This window comes from Electrophorus electricus, chromosome 8 (genome assembly GCF_013358815.1).
Source record: "Electrophorus electricus isolate fEleEle1 chromosome 8, fEleEle1.pri, whole genome shotgun sequence".
Lineage (NCBI taxonomy): Eukaryota > Metazoa > Chordata > Actinopteri > Gymnotiformes > Gymnotidae > Electrophorus > Electrophorus electricus.
Genome location: NC_049542.1, coordinates 3,240,788 through 3,253,287, shown reverse-complemented (window position 1 = coordinate 3,253,287; position 12,500 = coordinate 3,240,788). Strand labels below are relative to the sequence as shown.

At 49.4% G+C, this 12,500-nt stretch overlaps 2 protein-coding genes across 2 annotated transcripts in view; one reads left to right on the top strand and one right to left on the bottom strand.

Moving 5' to 3' along the window:
• Positions 1 to 9,824, top strand: part of kcnk2b (potassium channel, subfamily K, member 2b) — a 21,886-nt gene extending 12,062 nt beyond the window's left edge. Inside the window, exons 4-7 of the mRNA XM_035529448.1 lie at positions 1,396 to 1,556; positions 6,307 to 6,529; positions 6,837 to 6,976; positions 8,896 to 9,824. Coding sequence (XP_035385341.1) covers positions 1,396 to 1,556; positions 6,307 to 6,529; positions 6,837 to 6,976; positions 8,896 to 9,228 — 857 coding nt within the window. The 3' untranslated portion in view covers positions 9,229 to 9,824. The remainder of the gene's footprint in view (positions 1 to 1,395; positions 1,557 to 6,306; positions 6,530 to 6,836; positions 6,977 to 8,895) is intronic.
• A 663-nt stretch (positions 9,825 to 10,487) lies between these two features.
• Positions 10,488 to 12,500, bottom strand: part of prkg3 (protein kinase cGMP-dependent 3) — an 18,771-nt gene continuing 16,758 nt past the window's right edge. The window contains exon 23 of the mRNA XM_035529447.1: positions 10,488 to 10,933. The gene's annotated coding sequence lies outside the window, so the exon portion shown is untranslated. The remainder of the gene's footprint in view (positions 10,934 to 12,500) is intronic.

Sequence of the window (12,500 nt, the reverse complement as noted above, 5' to 3'; positions counted from 1 at the left end):
TGAACTTGATATAAATGAACTCAGGATAACTGGGAGAACAGAGACAGGGAGAGTGTGTGTGTGTGTGTGTGTGTGTGTGAGAGAGAGAGAGAGAGAGAGAGAGAGAGAGAGAGAGAGGGCGATTTGAGGCCATCATGTTTACTGCAGCTGTTTGTGCTGTAGTGAAATATCACTGCAGTTTGTAGCACGAGGAGTACTTCCAACAGGCAGAACAATGTGTGTGCTTTAATATGTGTGTGTGTGTGTGTGTGTGTGAGTGTGTGTGTGCTTTAATGTGTGTGTGTGCATGTGTGTGTGTGTGTGTGTGCTTTAATGTGTGTGTATGTGTGTGTGCATGAGTGAGTGTGTGTGTGTGCTTTAATATGTGTGGGTGTGTGTGTGTGTGTGCGTGTGTGCGTGTGTGTGTGTGTGCGTGAGTGAATGTGTGTGTGTGTGTGTGCATGTGTGTGTGCGTGAGTGAGTGTGTGTGTGTGTGTGTGCGTGTGTGTGTGTATGAGTGAGTGTGTCTCTGGCCCCCATGTCGTCCTGCACACACTGTACTGAATTTTGTGCTGGGATAATGCACCTCTGTTCACCATGAAACTCAGACACAGCGTCTGTGTTCAGATACAGCGAATATGGTGTCTGTGTTCAGATACAGCATCCGTGTTCAGATACAGCATCCGTGTTCAGATACAGCATCCGTGTTCAGATACAAAGTCTGTGTGTACAGCACTTCTACATCCTTGCCATACGTTTATGTTTACGTTTGCGTTTACGTTGACATTTACCTTTACGTTTACGTTTACCTTCACATTTACCTTTACATCTACGTTTACGTTTACCTTCACATTTACCTTTACATCTACGTTTACCTTCACATTTACCTTTACATCTACGTTTACGTTTACCTTCACATTTACCTTTACATCTACGTTTACGTTTACCTTCACATTTACCTTTACGTTTACGTTTACCTTCACATTTACCTTTACATCTACGTTTACGTTTACCTTCACATTTACCTTTACGTTTACGTTTACCTTCACATTTACCTTTACATCTACGTTTACGTTTACCTTCACATTTACCTTTACATCTACGTTTACGTTTACCTTCACATTTACCTTTACGTTTACGTTTACCTTCACATTTACCTTTACATCTACGTTTACGTTTACCTTCACATTTACCTTTACATCTACGTTTACGTTTACCTTCACATTTACCTTTACGTTTACGTTTACATTTACCTTTACATCTACGTTTACGTTTACCTTCACATTTACCTTTACATCTACGTTTACGTTTACCTTCACATTTACGGCGTTTGGCTGGCACTCTCACCTACGCTTCATCCTCCCCTCGCAGGACGCAGTTTGGATCTTTCCATCCTTCTCCCATTTCCTCCCGCAGGGTTCGGGAACATTTCCCCGCACACGGAAGGGGGCCGGATCTTCTGCATCGTCTACGCCCTGCTCGGCATCCCCCTGTTTGGCTTCCTGCTGGCCGGGGTGGGCGACCAGTTGGGCACCATTTTCGGCAAGTGCATCGCCAGGGTGGAGAAGATGATTGTGGTGGGTGGTCACGCTCTCGTTGTGCACACGTAGAACAGTTCCGAAGGTGCGCGGGTCGGTCGCCAAAGCATACCTGCGGCTTCTCGATTATTTGCGATTCCCCGTGGCTCTACTACGGAAAGTGCATCGCCAACCGGTATCCACCGGGCTCGGTAGTCCCCCCAGAGGACGGTTTAAACCGCCGTGCCCATATCCCGCAACCCCCTGAACTAAAATGAGCCACAGGGAGCAGCAGAGCGAGTTATTTATCCAGCGTATGCACGCTGATGCGCTTAATATCTACGTGCGTTTAATGTCTAGCGTCGGTATTTTTGTTATGATCTGTTTTCTGGCCGAGGCCGGCGTGCCGGGTTCACGTCTGCTACAGACAAAGACAAACACTCGCCGATTCAAAATACTGCAGGTCCGCAAGGGGATGAGAGGAATGTGTCTCGGGTTTCCATAACAACCACATTTGAAATTCATTTATGACAGTTTCCTCTCTTTTTCTAACTCTGTCTTTCTCCCTTTCTCTCTACCTCTCTTATCGTTGTGTTTCTGTATCTGTTCCTTTAGCCAGCCTCTCTCTCTCTCTCTCCCTCTCTCTCATTATTCATTCCCCTTTTCTGTGTCTCTCTGTACATTCATGTCCCTGTCTGTCTGCCTGTCTGTCTGTCTGCCTGTCTGTCTGTCTGTCTGTCTGTCTGTCTGCCTGCCTGCCTGTCTGTCTGTCTGTCTGTCTGTCTGTCTGTCTGTCTGTCTTTCTGTCTACCTTCCTGTCCTACATGCCTGTCTCACCATCGCATTTCTCTCTGCTAATATGCCCAAAATAACGCGGTCCCGTCCAGATTCCTCAACCACCAGCGCCGCCGTCTTGCGAGCGGCGAGCGGAGATTTCGAGTCCCGCACGCCCCGATTCTGTCTGGGGGCCCGGTGACGCTGGAGACACTGGAGATCACAAGGCTGATTTTAGTAAAGTGGTAGAAATGTTTCAGAAATATCCAGAAGACTGATCTCAGGACAGCACTCTTTTGGTAAAAGGGCCCCGGTAAATCCGCGTATTCTCGCTGTCTACGGGCGAGCCTGACCCCAGGACTCCGGCGTTTGGCATACGCAGCACTGATTAGGGTTCTGCCGCCCTGTGCGATGTAGAACTGACTCCGTAAGACCACACACACACACACACACACACACACACACACACACTCTTCTAATCAGCCCACAGCCGTGTTTCTGGCCCATTTAAAGCCCACATAATAGCCACCTCTGACTGTTCCGCCCCGTGTAGCTGGCATTGTCCGTCTGTAATCCCCCGAACTCCGGAGTAAGCACGCTGATTATTCTGGAATAAGCTTGGGAGGCAGCTGGTTACGCATGCATAGATCTCGGGCGCCTTTCAGACAAAAGCCCGGCGTTGAGCCGAGACCTGCTCGGCTCCGCCGGCCTCCCTCTGACTGCCTTTTGACATCCCGCAAACATCCCGCAGACTTGTGATCAGATGTGATCGCCCTGGTCGAGAACGTTCCGGAAATGTATGGTCAGGCCTGTCTCTGAGATCTTTAAGACCATTACGGTGGCTTGGGGGTTTGGCTCGTCTGTTTTTCAGAAGTTCGGAGCAGCATCATCGGCTTTGGTCGGTTGTCCACACACCAAACTGTGACAGCACAGTTAGATGTGTAGTTAGATACACAGTAAGGTGTTGACAGCACAGTTAGATGTGTAGTTAGATACACAGTAAGGTGTTGACAGCACAGTTAGATGTGTAGTTAGATACACAGTAAGGTGTTGACAGCACAGTTAGATGTGTATTTAGATACACAGTAATGTGTTGACAGCACAGTTAGATGTGTAGTTAGATACACAGTAAGGCGTTGACAGCACAGTTAGATGTGTAGTTAGATACACAGTAAGGCGTTGACAGCACAGTTAGATGTGTAGTTAGATACACAGTAAGGCGTTGACAGCACAGTTAGATGTGTAGTTAGATACACAGTAAGGCGTTGACAGCACAGTTAGATGTGTAGTTAGATACACAGTAAGGCGTTGACAGCACAGTTAGATGTGTAGTTAGATACACAGTAAGGCGTTGACAGCACAGTTAGATGTGTAGTTAGATACACAGTAAGGCGTTGACAGCACAGTTAGATGTGTAGTTAGATACACAGTAAGGCGTTGACAGCCACAGTTAGATGTGTAGTTAGATACACAGTAAGGCGTTGACAGCACAGTTAGATGTGTAGTTAGATACACAGTAAGGCGTTGACAGCACAGTTAGATGTGTAGTTAGATACACAGTAAGGCGTTGACAGCACAGTTAGATGTGTAGTTAGATACACAGTAAGGCGTTGACAGCACAGTTAGATGTGTAGTTAGATACACAGTAAGGCGTTGACAGCACAGTTAGATGTGTAGTTAGATACACAGTAAGGCGTTGACAGCACAGTTAGATGTGTAGTTAGATACACAGTAAGGCGTTGACAGCACAGTTAGATGTGTAGTTAGATACACAGTAAGGCGTTGACAGCACAGTTAGATGTGTAGTTAGATACACAGTAAGGCGTTGACAGCACAGTTAGATGTGTAGTTAGATACACAGTAAGGCGTTGACAGCACAGTTAGATGTGTAGTTAGATACACAGTAAGGCGTTGACAGCACAGTTAGATGTGTAGTTAGATACACAGTAAGGCGTTGACAGCACAGTTAGATGTGTAGTTAGATACACAGTAAGGCGTTGACAGCACAGTTAGATGTGTAGTTAGATACACAGTAAGGCGTTGACAGCACAGTTAGATGTGTAGTTAGATACACAGTAAGGCGTTGACAGCACAGTTAGATGTGTAGTTAGATACACAGTAAGGCGTTGACAGCACAGTTAGATGGCAGGCCAGTGCCTTTTCCTGTGTTACATCCGTTTTCTCTCAGTCCGGTTCCGCACGGATGTGCCATATGGCAGAATGGGACCAGTCTGCCTGTTCCACCATGCCCAGTATGAATAATAAATAGCCATGGATATTAATCCCAGTGAGAATAGGGAGGTTTTCAGATTCGGACGTTATTGCTGTCTCGGTTTCTGTTTTTGGTCGTCGTGTGCAGTTGATGAGGAAACGTGGCCTTCCGAGCTGAATAATTGGCGTGCATTAGCCACCACGGGAACGGACGTCCTGCGTCTGGGTCCTTTTCATCTCTGTAAGTGCGTGCAGAATGGAGGACCCTGCCTAAGCCTGCCAGCCCAGAGGTGCCAAATACAGGACCGCAGCCATTCTCAATAGCTGTGTAATAGCGCTCGAGCTCTATATATATCCATCTCTCTCTCTCTCTCTCTCTCTCTCTCTCTGTCCATCTTCGTCTCTTCATCTCTCTATCTCTGTCTCTAGCGCCACTCCGGTGGGCCCCATGTTTAGGAAAGGAATGACCGTAGTTATGGGTAATGACCCGGTAATGATGCAATAATGACACGGTAATGATGCAATAATGATGCGTGATCGGCTACTCTTGTACCTAGGCGTGCTTTCCTTTTTTAACTGTATCGCCGGGCAGACTCGACGGCGCCCAGAGGGACAGCGAAGTATCGGGCGGTGTGAGTGATGAGCTGTAATTAAATACTTCCATTAGACCGCCGAAACATCCAACAAGAACTCCGGCTAATTTCAGAGCGTTTTCCGCGAGTTTCGGCAGCGACCGGGAAACCTGGAGGAAAACGCGTGAAACGATCCGGAGCGCGCCGGTCGGTGCACGTCTTTGTCCGGCGCCGGCGTCCCAGCCGACCAGCCGCGCTCTCGTCGAACAGCACCGCAGAGATGTGCGCTTCTTAGGCAGCGCGCACGCAGGCTTTCATCAGCTAACGGAGCGCACGCACAGCGGCAGACCATCAGATACACGCGTACCGGGAGCGATCGTGACCTCTGACCACAGTAGGAGCTCTAACCGAACGGGGCGGACACATTGCTGAAAAGGTATGCAGTGGCCGTCTTCGAGATTTTCAGTGAAATTTTGTAAACAAACAACAAAACCAAAAAGATCCCTTATGAGGAAAATATAGCATTTGTAAAAAATCTGAGTTTTCTAAGTGTTGCTGTTATCATAGCTACATTTTAGTGCAACAAAGGGCAGTGTGTACACACACACACACACACACACACACACACACACACACACAGGGCACCACTGATAGATAAAAGGAAGGCATGAAAACGTCCTTTGAGTCAATTTAAGAGATGGCAGATAAAATCATAAAAAGTCACAAAGTGCCACTCGGCGCCACCGCTGAAGCAGCTCGGTAAAGACCACGGGAGACAGGTGCTGTTATCAGAGGGCTTCCCTTCGGTTTCTGCTGACTTGGGCTTAAGGTTTGGCTTCAGGTGTGAAATGCATAGCGTGTGTCTTCAGAGAGCACGTTTCTGACTTTACAACCCCGACAGACGAGAGGGAGGAAGGGAGAGAGAGACCACTCAGTGGACCCGAGAACAATCACAGGTCGTCCTCTCGCAAAGAGACAGACAGACAGACAGACAAACAGACACACACACATCAGTACAGATCCTAATTAGTCATCTTTCATTTTAATCGGCGGTCGAAGAAGAACCCGAACCCGTTAGGTCCGATTTTACAGAGGGAGGGTGTAAAAGCACTAAAACACCTCTGTCAGACGCAACCAGAACAGCCGTCTCCGTCCCCGGGTTCGTCGGCACGGAACATCCCCCCCCGAGCTGACCTGTTTAGGGAATGTTGGGGAATCGTTCTCCTGACTCCGGTTATCCGTCGTCCCCATAGAAGTGGAACGTGAGTCAGACGAAGATCCGCGTCATCTCCACCGTGCTCTTCATCCTGCTCGGCTGCCTCCTCTTCGTCACTCTGCCGGCCATCATCTTCAAGCACATCGAGGGCTGGAGCACGCTGGAAGCCATCTATTTCGTCGTCATCACCCTAACGACCATCGGCTTCGGCGACTTCGTGGCGGGCGAGGGTGAACGACGTCACCATCAGGAGAGCAACGGTAAGCCACGAGACGTTCTTCTTTTATTTTAGCTTTTATTTTATTTATTACCCCCCCCGGAGGCTGAAATGGTACGTTCAGAAGCTCCCAGGAGCTCCTGTACTGTTCCCAGGTCTGGGGCAGCACCAGGCGGCCGCGGAAACGTGCCGCACGTCAGGCCGTGAAAGTAGTAATAGTCTCGGTAAGCTGGCTGGGACGTCCCCCGACACTGGGACCTGGGGCGAGAAAGAGAGAGCTGGGTGCACGTCAGCAAGCTTCATCCCAACTCTCCATCTCCCTCCTTCTCTGTGTCTGTCCCTGTCTGCAGGCGGCTCCGAGCTGGAGTACCTGGACTACTATAAGCCCGTGGTGTGGTTCTGGATCCTGGTGGGCCTCGCCTACTTCGCTGCTGTGCTCAGCATGATTGGAGACTGGTTCCGGGTCATATCGAAGAAAACAAAGGAAGAGGTGCGTGACCCCCATGACCCCCCTGGTGCACAGCACCCCCCTGACGCCAGCAAATATCCCAGCTGTCCCCACATTCGCGCCACGGGTCCCACTATAGGACAAATGGCAAATACCCTTACTTTTCCCTGAGTTTTGCAGACCGGAAAGTCGTATTTCCATGACCGCCTTTATTAAACGGGCGTGGAAAAATCAAGCGACCACAATATGGAAAACGCATGAACATGTAACACTTCGATAAAAGACAACTCAAATCTAACAAAGCCGCCAAAGAATTCCCCGATATTCCCATGACTTGTCCCACCCCCAAAAAATTGTTTTGCATTTCACGTGGCAGAGTTCTTCCCGTCATGTTCCCGCAAAAATTACGTTTGATTATCGTCAGTACAAAAAGGGGTTTCCTTTGAAAACGATTGAATGGTGGCAGAAGGTCAACACAAAGGCGAAATGAGGTAGAAGATTCTGACGTAATTTTGAGGGGGGGGGGGGTCGCCGATTCCGATTGGCTCAGGCGGAGGGGCGGGACTGTCTCCCCGTGCCGGGCCGGAGAAGAGCTCTGATTGGCCGTGGGCCAGAACCACTGCTGTTATTAAGAGAGGAACAGAGAAGGAGAGGAGCAGTGTCTTTTTTCCGATCTGTGGCGTGATACCCGCCGCGTCTCCGGTACACGTGAACGGCACAGTTTGGGATAAAAGCGTCAAGCATTCCGTCACGCCGGTCTCCAAGTTCTATAGCGACTGCCTCCTCTAAGGAAAAAGAAGGATTTTCAGCAGTGCTGCCTAGACTGTAGACGCGCGCACACACACACACACACACACACACACACACACACACACACACACACACACACACACACCACACACACACAGGCAGTGCCATCCAAGTGAGTTCTTTTTGTGTTGGGTATAACACTCCCTCTCTCACACTCTCACACCCACACATGCAACACTGCATATATAACCGTCCTTACCATTCCAAGTTAATTATTATTTATTACTAGCTGACTGCAGCACTCTGCGTCTACAAAAGACTTGGCTCCTCACCCTGCGTGTGTATGTGTGTGTGTGTGTGTGTGTGTGTGTGGAATGGGATCCAAGACCTTAGCACATGGGGGTGTGTGCATGTACATGCGTATGATTGTGTTTTAAAGGTTAAATATGTGAGCGTGTGAGAGGAAGCAGAGTCTTCTCCACCACATATGTGCTGTCTGAGTGAGTCATTAATGAGAGAGAGAGAGACAGACAGAGAAGGGGGTCACAGAAGGATAACAGCAGCGTTTGCCCGTGCTATGCCGGGTCACAGTTCCTCTTAAGTGCCTTTTGATTAGAACTGACTTCAAAACACCGTCTTCACACCGACGCTGCTGAGCCGCCTGGCGCCGCCTTCATTAGTCTGTCTGAAGCACACGCTGGTGTCCGTAGGGCAGCGTTACAGTCTTAAAGGCAGAGTTACAGCCTTGCAGGCAGTGTTACAGTCTTAAAGGCAGGGTTACAGACTTGCAGGCAGTGTTACAGTCTTAAAGGCAGGGTTACAGCCTTGCAGGCAGTGTTACAGTCTTAAAGACAGGGTTACAGCCTTACAGGCAGTGTTACAGTATTAAAGGCAGGGTCACAGCCTTGCAGGCAGTGTTACAGCCTTAAAGGCAGGGTTACAGCCTTGCAGACAGTGTTACAGTCTTAAAGACAGGGTTACAGACTTACAGGCAGTGTTACAGTCTTAAAGGCAGGGTCACAGCCTTGCAGGCAGGGTTACAGCCTTAAAGGCAGGGTTACAGCCTTGCAGGCAGTGTTACAGTATTAAAGGCAGGGTTACAGCCTTGCAGGCAGTGTTACAGCCTTAAAGGCAGGGTTACAGCCTTGAAGGCAGGGTTATAGCTTTGCAGGCAGTTTCCCCTAACCTCTCTCTCTCTACCTCTCCCCCAGGTGGGCGAGTTCCGAGCCCACGCCGCCGAGTGGACCGCCAACGTTTCCGCCGAGTTCAAAGAGACGCGCCGGCGCCTGAGCGTGGACATCTACGACAAGTTCCAGCGCGCCGCCTCCATCAAGCGCAAGCTGTCGGCCGAGCTGGGCCTCAACAGCGCGCCCGACGGCCCAGAGGTGACGCCCGGCCGGCGCACACTCTCCGTCAACCTGGGTGACGCGCGGGACGCCCACGGCCCCTTCCCGCTGTCCCGCAACGGGAGCCTGTACCTGAACGGCCTCAGTCCCGAGTACGCCGACCGGCGGGACGTCGCTGTGATAGAACACCTGAAGTGAGGGAGAGAGGGAGGGAGGGAAAAGGAGACAGAAAGAATTCGAGGGGGATGGAGATCAAAGACGTCTCAAAGCAGGAGACGTGGGAGAACGGAGAAAACGATGAGAAAAAGAGAGATGATAGGGGTGCAGCGGACGGAAGTGAAGATGAGAAGTATCTCAGGTGCTAGAGGAGTGTGTCCTGTGACCTGTGCTGGCAGGGGTTCCCGCCGTCTCACACAGCTGTCCCGCACGCTCTCCCGACAGCAGGACGCGTCCCGCACACCGGCAGGATCCGTGCGCCACGTCCGGCTCGAGCAGCGGGCCGCGTCGGCGCGCAACCGAGAGATTGTGGGACGACTCCGCCCCCTCCGAGGAACCCACCAATGAGCTCCAAGCCCCTGCCCCGAGTCTGCATCAGACCATGAGGTTCTTCACCACGTCACTCGGTATCATCCACTGTTTGCGTCTCTGCGGGGGGCGCCGAGGTGAGCGCCATCCCTTTTTGTTTTTGTCGTTGCCGACGTCCACGGGGTCCGGCCGCCCCCCCCGACCACAGCACAGACTGGACCGTCCCAGAAACTCAAGTGCCTTAATGAAGACCCACTAACAGCTCTCCCTCTCTACGGCCGCCCGTTCACCTTATGGACACTGGTGCCCTCTGAACTCCGACCTCCAGGCAGCTAGCAAGACGCCCACTGCGGTCTGCTGTTGCTATGGTGATCTGAGACTCGAACGGGAACCTCCTGCCCCCTCCTAAAATGAAATGGGGGAGGGAAAAAAAAGGTTCCTATTGCCATGGGAATTACCATGGTTACTACAGCATAGCAACAGAGTATGGTTCTGCACACACACACACACACACACACACACAGACAGACACACCCAACGGATAACTAGCGCAAATCATAAAATCAGAAGTCTGACAGTAGACTGTGCCAGTATTTCTCTGTAAAAGTACGCGGGTTTCCGATGGTGTTCAACGCCTTTGTCTCAGCCGCGTTTTCCTCGTTGAATCCCTAGGACGGCACAGCCGGGGAAGGACGTGTGAATCCCAGGAAAAGACACGTATGCCGGTCGTGCTCTGCTCCATGATAAGCGACCTCCCAAGCTTGACCGCACTCACGGACGTCTGCCGGACAGCGTAGGGATCCCGCGCGTGCGTCTTGCGCTCCGGCACACCTGACGCAGCTCACTGGGCGCCCGTGGAGCGTCAGGCGCGGGACGGAGAACGCCGAAGAACACAAAAAGTACATCCTTGTTTGTTTAGGGGTGTTTTTTTTTTTTTTTAACAGCATCTGAAATGATTCTTTTTAATGTGAGTTTTGCTTTAATGTGCGTCATTCACAGTTTTGTCTCGGGTCGTGCGAGTTGAGGAGAACATGTGCAACGGACGACGGCACAGAGCATTACTTGTTAAAAAAAAACAACCATGTATTTCCAAGAATACGCTTCCGGAGACTGGAAAGATTCCATTTTTATTTGTATTACCCAATCATTATTGACCTAATCATTGTGAAAACAAGATAGCTTAGCTTTCAACAAGAACATTTTCTAAAATGGAGCAGGACGTTGGTCAGGTGGGGTGGGACGTTTAGATGTGTCTTCTGTGTCTGAAGACCAGAGCCTAGCGTAGCCCGGTTCAGTCGCGGCCGTAATCCGACATGCCTGACCGTCCTCAAGCCTTCAACATCATCGTCATCATCATCACCATCGCTCTGCCTTAAACCTGAGCCCGGAGATGAGAGAACTCTCTTACCAAGCGTCTGTACTTTTGTTTGCCAAATCCAGTTTCAATCTCTTGTGCATTTTGCAACAAACTAATTCAAAGGAAAACACACTTACAAACCTTTTTACATTTTTTTAAAATTCATGCCTAAAAAGGAATGTTATGAGATAAGAATATTATGGGGGTTTTCTTCAGCGAGCTTGCTACGTATTTCACATTTCCATATTCATATCTTTGGCTCCGCCCCCCCCTTTGTGACTTCAGAGTGGAGTTCACGGTCGTGCACATGCGCTTACCGTATAACACTTTATGCCAAAATGCATAACGAAGTGCCCTTTGTAGATAAGGAGTCCCCAAGGTTGGTTTTGACAAACGATTCCGCCAGGGCTGCTTATATTTACGCAAACCCTACAGGTTGTTACCCGGGTCGTGGGATGAAGGCTCGCTTCGCCTCCGGCCCGGTTCCACGGGGCCTGCCGTGCGCCTGTGAGAGCAGTTCCTACTGCCTCCTAGATAAAGTACGCCCAGAGCGAACGGGGACTGAGTTAAGACCTGCCGTTACGACGGCTGCCTGCAGAGATCGAATGTGTGCGCGTTGGCGCACGCATAGCCGTCATCATAAATTTAGATTCCATATTGATATTCTACTCACAGGGACCTTTCTAAACAGCGTTAAGCTGCAGGACTACACCTTTGATTCTCCAATATATATATATATATATATATATATATATATATATATATATATATATATATATATATCTCAGCCATTTCTCATGTCAAATTGAGAGGGGAGAAAAATGACTCTGAAGAAATGGCAAAAAAATTAAAAATTGGAAAACTCGCATCGTGATTTATCCAAAGATCAGGTTCCGCACGCTGACGTGAGCTCCTGCTGCTGCTGTCGTCTGTTTAGAAGCAGGCCTTAGCGATTCCCCTCTCGTGGCGGCCGCAACTGGGATGTATCCAGACTCTGGGGTGGATCCTACATCCTGATGAATGTATCTCTCGCTTTTCCCTTAACAAAACAGCGAGATTTATCACGAATGCACACGCGGAGCGGTATCGATGCGCCGTTGGGACAGTCGTGCAATTTATAAACCTTTTCGGTGATTAGGTTGAACAGTTTTGTCTGAGCTTAGTTCCTGTGTGTATATTCAGCCTAAAAAGTAGATATAACGACGTGTGGATGGGCTATTATATTTGTAGCTGCATGTTTAATGTATATTTCCAATACTTGTACATCAGATTTCTTTGTGACTCAACCAAAACGGAAAATCTGACAGCTTGGAATCGCTTGAAGTGTCTGGAAACGTGTCCATGACTTCCTGTATCTCAAAATGGCATTGACCATTCCAAAAATAACACAATAAAGCTTTTTTCTAATAAAAGGTTCTGGTTATTTACACAGCTACACTACACGACTTACATACTACACTAGATCCAGTGGTCTCCAAATTGGAAACCTTGAACCTTTGGTGGGGGTGAGTTAGGGTAACACTCCTGGTGCCAGGTAAATCTATGCTGCCGTGCTTTTTGGGACATTCTCTCATTTTCAGAACTCATG